The 7,861-nt window shown below is 49.3% G+C and overlaps 1 protein-coding gene across 1 annotated transcript; it reads left to right on the top strand.

The window, feature by feature from the left end:
* Positions 1-430: 430 nt before the first annotated feature.
* Positions 431-7,183, top strand: LOC107395320 (uncharacterized). Its single transcript, XM_070546427.1, has 2 exons — positions 431-6,612; positions 7,010-7,183. The coding sequence occupies exon 1, from the start codon at positions 431-433 to the stop codon at positions 6,365-6,367; it is 5,937 nt and encodes a 1,978-aa protein (XP_070402528.1). The 3' UTR covers positions 6,368-6,612; positions 7,010-7,183.
* Positions 7,184-7,861: the final 678 nt, after the last annotated feature.

The following is a 7,861-nucleotide window of genomic DNA, read 5'->3' as shown; positions in this document are numbered from 1 at the left end:
TATCTGACCTGTAGAGATACTGTTTGCTAATGCATATACGAACAATAAATTCATGTATGGTCTTAGGGTGGCATCTAGTGGCCATGAGGTTTATAGCAGATCATATAACTTCATGTTGGAAACCCACAGTGCTGTATAAGCGGTACACTGCTATTCATACTAATGGTTGTTCTTTCTGTTAACAGATTACCACACCCACATACTCCTGCACACTCACACTCCCTTTACCTGCATTCATAGATGGGAATGCAATTGCCTCACTTGTTGATGTCATCTGCTACCTCTTTAATAAAACTACTTGGACTACATCACTGTGGAGTGCCAATCCTTCTGACAGAGGACAACTCAGTTGAAGCGTGATCGGCAATCAGTGCAAACATTCAGTACAAGTGGTCCTTCGAGCCGGATTTGCCTTGGCTGAGTTCATGAGATGGAAAACCCTCAGGATGGAGGTGCATCGAGTAGCCCCCGTCCAAAACGGGAGAGGGAACTCCCGGGATATCTGGTGGACTATGAGCACAACCTAACTGAGCCACCCAACCCATCTAGAGCTCCAAGTAGTTCCAGTAGCTCTGACAATGAAGAGGAAGGGAGATGGCAGAGGATGGAATCCGCATGGAACAGTGTCCTCCAAACCATGAATCACCTTCAAGCGTCTATGGAGGACACTCATGGAACATTACTGAAGCGGGTGGAGCGTTTGGAGCAAGCTTCACAACCTAGCAGTGAGGTGATACATCGCACCATAGAGCCACTACCTGTACCAGAGCAGGACACCACAACACCTGCGAACATGCTGATGCCAGTGAAGGCATCTGCTCCATCACCTCCTCGTAAAGTGAGTTTTCACACTCAGCCAGTGCTGCACCCTGCCACTTATGTAGCTGCATCAACGCCACTCAGGAGACTTGGCCGATGCACCGCTACACCCTTCGTGTACCAGAGATCGGAACATCATCTCCTTATAAACCGGCCAGGCCAGGTGCAGATATCACATCACACAGCCTCAGCTAATCAGCCAAGACAACGTGATTATCATGCAGTACAGCAGCTATCACAGGCTGGGGATCCAGTGAGTCTGCAGCAGACGTTACATCCAGCTGCTCCCGTCTTCCAAGCTAGACCTCCAGCTAATACTGTGTACTTGCAGCAACCACCGCGTCCTGCTGATCCGACCTACCAACTTCCACGTCCACCAGAACCTGTGACCCAGCCATCACAGTGGGCAGACGCTCAGCACCCTGTATCCAACATATTGCATCCTGAAGCTTTGCCTGATCCAGCTGGCAACCACCGCGTTCCCGACCCGTCAGGAAGTGACCATTCATCATCTTCCTCTGCTGGACAATATAATCCACGGGTTGCCACATCTGAATCAGCCAGAGCGCCTCTACCAAACCTGATGGAAATGATGGTGGCATCTTCATATGGTATTCCAAAGCCTAGGCTGGTGGTCTTCAGGACGGGCAGAGAGAGTGACTTCGCCTTATTAAAGAAAGGGCTGGACAGCACCTTAGGGCCACATTCTCATCTGGGAGAAGATTACAAGTTTCAGGTCCTATTAGATCATCTAGAATATCCCAGCGCCCTACAGGTAGCCAAGCGCTACATCCACGACCGCACTCCCTATACTAGTGCAATGAGGGCGCTAGAGCAGAGGTATGGACAGCCAAGGCAGTTAGTCCAAAGTGAGCTTAGCACTATATTGAACTGCCCCCCTATTAGAACAGGAGACTCTCAAGCTATTGAGGACCTGTCCCTGTCCGTGTCCAGCCTGGTCGGGCTTCTCAGTACCATGGATGAAGTAGCAGCCAGTGAGCTTCATTGTGGTTCACATGTGGACAGACTGCTTACCAAACTCCCCCTGAACTACAGAGACAGCTTCATCGAGTACTGTATTACCCGGGGGATCATCCGCACTGGCAGCAGCCGAACATACAATATGTACGACTTCTCAGAATGGCTTGAACGGAAATCCCAAGTCCTTCAGCTATCCAGACAAGCCTCTCACATGCCCTCTGACAGGCCACGCCCAGAGAAGAACCTACTCAAAGCCTTAGCAGGGCCCAAGTCACACAGCAAATCTGCTTCCATCTACTACGGCCCAAATCCAGCCCAAGCCAAGCTAAGACCAGGGGGAGGATCTACAGCTCCCAATCCGACAGTCCAACCTAAGAAGAGACAGAAGTTCAAACCTTATTGTCCATACTGTGAAGGGACAGAGCATTATCTGAATGGCTGTGATGGATTTAAAGGGCTAGACCTCAAAGCTATGGCTACCTGGATTACTGAGAAGACCAAATGCTGGCGCTGTGGCCGTAAACATTCTCCAGAGCAGTGTACTCTAAAGAAGCCGTGCAGCACCTGTGGTGACCAGCATTTGTCTGTGCTCCATGACCTGGTTGAGGCCAAGAAGCGGGACCCTAACATACTAACTGTGAGTACTAGTATGGTTTACCTAGACTATTCAAGTCACTCAGGTCGAGTCATGCTTAAAGTAGTACCAATTCAACTACATCATGGTGGCAAATCTCTGGACACATTTGCTGTGCTTGATGACGGCTCAGAAAAGACTGTTGTGCTTCCTGCGGCAGTTGAATCTCTAGGTTTGGAGCAGGAGGAAGCAACACTCGCACTGCGAACTATCCGTCGAGATGTAATCCAGATGAAGGGAGGCTTTGTCTCATTTCAGGTGTCACCGAGAGCTAAGCCCAAAGTGAGGTACAAAGTAACACATGCATTCACAGCCGACCAGCTGAGTCTAGCTACTCAGTCATGTCCAGCTGAACAGCTGAAGAAGAAGTATATTCACTTGCAGAAAGTCCAGATCAAAGGATTTAACCAGGTCCAACCTTTGGTGCTACTTGGCTCAGGTAATGCTCATCTCATCACCCCTGTCCGTCCTGTCCTTAGGGGGTCATCTAAAGGGCCAGTAGCTGTCTGCACCAAGCTCGGATGGGCCATCCAGGGGCCAGCCAGTAGTATGCCTACATCTGAGGGGGAGCTGCAGTGCCTGAACATGTGTCTTTCTCCTGCAGAGGCCCTGCATCAAGATGTGAAGCGTTTGTGGCAACTAGATTTTCCCCCCTATAGGACAGAGAAGGAGGTCACACGGTCAAAGGAGGACAGAGAGGCAGTGGCTATGTTGGAAACAAAGACCCTCAGAGTCCCAGTAGATGGTGTCGAGAGATATGCCACTCCTCTACTGAGAAGAAGAGACTTTCCACGTCTGTGTGTCTCCCCTGAAGCAGTAAAGGGCCTCCTCAGATCTACTGAACGTAAGCTGGCCAAGAACCCTGATCTGACCCATACATACAACCAGGAGATCCACAGGTTAGTAGAGTCTGGCTATGTTGCTAAGCTGAGCCCAGATGAGACACATAGCTCTTCTGAGTCATGGTATGTACCGCACCACATAGTACATCACAACAATAAGGCTAGAGTGGTCTTCAACTGTTCGTTTGAGTTTCAGGGGTCCGTCCTGAACCGCTGCCTCTTACCAGGACCTCCCATGGGACCCACTCTGCTGGGGGTATTACTCCGCTTCCGTCAACACCCTGTAGCCGTGAGTGGAGATATCAAAGCCATGTTTCATCAGGTTCGGCTGCTCCCAGAGGATTGTCCCCTGCTACGGTTTCTGTGGAGGGATTGTGAAACGGATCGGCCCCCAGACATATATGAGTGGAGAGTTTTGCCCTTCGGAACGACATGTAGCCCCTGCTGTGCTATGTTCGCCCTACAGAGACATGCAAGGGAGCACAAAGAAACCCACAAAGACATCTGTGACTCAGTCCACACAGCCTTCTACGTGGATAATTGTTTACAGTCCCTGTTCAACCCAGAAGAGGCAAAACAGCTCATCGACCGGATGAGAGATTTACTCATTCAGGGAGGATTTGATATACGACAGTGGGCGAGCAACGTGCCCGAAGTAGTTGCTCATCTGCCCGCTTCAGCTCGATCAGAGAGCTGTGAACTTTGGCTGAACTTCAAAGGTCTCGACTCACAAGAGTCAACGTTAGGACTTAGCTGGCACTGTCCGACAGATGTCCTGGGATATAAGCACCGCCCTATCACCTACTCCACGGTCACGCTGCGCAATGTGTACAAGGTACTAGCTACCCAGTATGACCCACTAGGGTATATTTGTCCCTACACTACAAGGGCCAAGCTGATTGTACAGGCCCTGTGGAGCACAGAAAGAGGGTGGGATGAGCCCATCGAAGGGAATCTACTTCAGTCCTGGCTTGAGTGGGAAGGCGAACTGTCACACCTTCAGCATGTCACCATTCCCCGTTGCTACGCTCCTCCTCATAACTCCAGCAATGTGACATACGAAGCTCACGTATTCTGTGACGCATCGGAAAAGGCTTATGGGGCTGTGGCTTATCTCAGGGTAAACGAGCAGCAATGGCCCATCATCACATCATTCCTGATGGCTCGCTCCAGAGTGGCCCCACGTAAGCAGGTGTCAATGCCCCGGTTGGAGCTTTGCGCAGCACTCACAGGAGCCCAATTGGCCAGATTACTCCAGACAGAGCTTACTATTCCCATACCGTCGATTTACCTGTGGACAGACTCTACCACGGTGCTGCAGTGGATCCAATCTAGTTCCTGTCGCTATAAGGTATTTGTGGGGACTCGAATCTGTGCAATACAGGAGCTGACATCTCCTGAACAGTGGCGATATGTGACCTCTGAGCTCAATCCTGCTGATGACATCACCAGAGGGAAACATCTCGCTGACCTAACAGCCCCCAATCGTTGGTCACATGGTCCACCTTTCCTATTACAAGCCGCTGACACTTGGCCTAAGCTGCCAACAGAGTTTCCAGCCTGCAATGAAGCAGAGCTCAGGAGGACTGCATTCTGTGGGCACGCTTCTGTATCCCCAACCTTGCCGGATCCAATGCAGTATGCCTCACTAGATAAACTGATTGCTGCTACGTACCGGACCCTACACGGGGCGGCCGACACTCCTATTACAGCCGCGGAGCGACTGGAAACCAAGACCATGCTGCTCCGCTCAGCTCAGACCGACAGCTTCGCAGAGGAGACCAAAGCCCTCCAGACCAGTCGCCCAGTCCGCTCAGACAGCCGTCTTAGCACGCTGTCCCCTGAATATGACAGTCTTACTGGTCTCATCAGAGTCGGAGGCCGCCTTCGTCAAGCCGCAGACTTAGATCCAGACAGTATTCATCCCATCGTATTAGCAGCTGAACATCCCCTGACCAAGCTCATCATAAGGACTTATGATGACCAGCTCCTTCACCCAGGTGCAGAGAGGCTATTTGCGGAGATAAGGCGCACCTATTGGATTCTCAGAGGACGTCAAGCCATTAAGAAACACCAGCACCAGTGTGTGGACTGTAGGAGATGGCGCGCCACACCTTCTACACCCAAGATGGCTGATTTACCTTCCTCACGGATGAGACTCTATAAACCCCCGTTCTGGTCAACGGGCGTAGACTGTTTCGGGCCATACACGATAAAGATAGGTCGTAGAAGAGAGAAACGCTGGGGAATTATCTACAAGTGTCTTACAACTAGATGTGTGCATCTCGATCTCCTCCCTAGTCTTGACACCGATTCCTTCCTTATGTCATTACGCAGATTTATCGCACGCAGAGGAAAGCCATACGAGATGTGGTCTGATCAAGGAACCAATTTCAGAGGTGGTCATAGAGAACTCCAAGCAGCGTTTGAAAACATGGAGCCTGACCTCAAGCAGCAACTAGCCACGCAGGCTATCAACTTCTGCTTCAATCCCCCACACTCGCCTCATTTCGGAGGAGCCTGGGAAAGGGAAATCAGAGCAGTGAAGTCAGCTCTGCAAGTAGTCCTGAAGGACCAAGTTGTGGCAGAAGAAGTCCTACTCACAGCTCTCATAGAGGTTGAGGGCATTTTGAACTCAAAACCGCTTGGCTATGCATCGGCTGACATAGCCGACCCAGATCCCATCACACCAAATCTTCTCTTGATGGGGCGGCGTGATTCGGCACTACCCCAGGCAGTCTACGGCCCCTCAGGCACTCTTTCGACCAGAAGATGGATACACAGCCAGGTCATCAGTGACCACTTCTGGAAGCGGTTCATACAGAACTACCTCCCAGGACTGCAACTCCGACAGAAATGGAGGAAGTCCACTGACAACATGACCGTGGGACAAGCTGTTATGATTGTAGACTCTAATCTGCCTAGAGGCCTCTGGCCTGTGGGTACCATTTCCCAAGTTTTCCCAGGGACTGATGGTGTTGTTCGGGCTGCCGAAGTCAAGGTTAAAGACAGTCTCTATGTTCGCCCGGTGACTAAGCTAGTGGGACTCCCCAAAGTCCCTGAGGACTTAGATGATACTGTTCCGCAATAGCTTGACTTTAGCATGTGTGTATTTGTATCCATACAAATACAGGGGCGGCTGTTAAAAGTCCGCTTTCCAGAGGAAAAATGTTTGTGAACACCGTTTAGACTACATTACCCATGATGCACCTCGGTATCTGTACTTCCCGTTGGGAACGTGTTTAGCGCAGTTCAGCACAGCTGAAAGGTGTTGGATGATCAGCGTTTTTCTCGTGCGTTCCTGTGTGAGTTACCCTTGGTGTGCGTGTTTATCATGTGAGTATTGTAAGATGAGATTGATGCTTATTTGACTTTATCTGTGAGTTGCTCTGTGTAAATCACTAAGTAAGAAGCTAGTCCTGTTGCTAAGTTGCAGGTTTTGTTGGCCTACTTCAGGCAGCCTTGGTTGCAGCTTATATGGCATTCCATATACGACTCACTATCAAGTATGGTGGTTGGAGGTGGATAGAACTATTTTCTGTGTTTATTATCTGACCTGTAGAGATACTGTTTGCTAATGCATATACGAACAATAAATTCATGTATGGTCTTAGGGTGGCATCTAGTGGCCATGAGGTTTATAGCAGATCATATAACTTCATGTTGGAAACCCACAGTGCTGTATAAGCGGTACACTGCTATTCATACTAATGGTTGTTCTTTCTGTTAACAGATTACCACACCCACATACTCCTGCACACTCACACTCCCTTTACCTGCATTCATAGATGGGAATGCAATTGCCTCACTTGTTGATGTCATCTGCTACCTCTTTAATAAAACTACTTGGACTACATCACTGTGGAGTGCCAATCCTTCTGACAGAGGACAACTCAGTTGAAGCGTGATCGGCAATCAGTGCAAACATTCAGTACACTACCCTTATCTTGGAGACTCTCTTTTGGAGCCGAGAAGTCGGGGGTCGAGAGACCATAAGGTACCGAAGTTCGTAGAAAAACCGGCAGTACGACTAAATCAGTCCAGAGTCGTCTCCCGGATCACAACAAACAGGTGGACTTGTTTTGCATCTATGGAAGGACTCTTGGGAGTCTGAGCTGTGTCAGCTTTGTTCTGAAGGAACCGTTTGAGGTCAGCTGTAGCGTGCAACAGGTTTTGACAGCTTGTCAAAAGATGCGGTGGGAGAAGAGTTTTCCTTTCCTCCAGTGGCCAGTCCAGAGTTCGGCTCAACTGCTAACTGAATCACTCAGCAAGTGATTCTGTTTTAACTATTGCCATATTATGATTCCATGGCCAACCAGAATTTGACATGTAAAGAGGTGTTAGAAAACAAACCTCAGAACCACACCTTTCCCAGATACAGGATGCTCTGATTTGTGGATAAGAAAATATCTATGTGAAGTGACGTTAACTTTAACGTGCATCATAGAGATATGGTGAGTGTGTGCTTGTCCAGTCACGTATGCTATTAAATATATGGGTCATATATTTCATTTCATCCTTAATAATTTAAGCACAGATTAATCAAAACATTGTTATTATTCTTCAGCCAATATTGTTCATTCAA

Source organism: Nothobranchius furzeri, chromosome 17 (assembly GCF_043380555.1).
Source record: "Nothobranchius furzeri strain GRZ-AD chromosome 17, NfurGRZ-RIMD1, whole genome shotgun sequence".
Lineage (NCBI taxonomy): Eukaryota > Metazoa > Chordata > Actinopteri > Cyprinodontiformes > Nothobranchiidae > Nothobranchius > Nothobranchius furzeri.
Note: the sequence above shows the minus strand (reverse complement) of the source record. Positions and strands in the feature narration are given on the sequence as shown.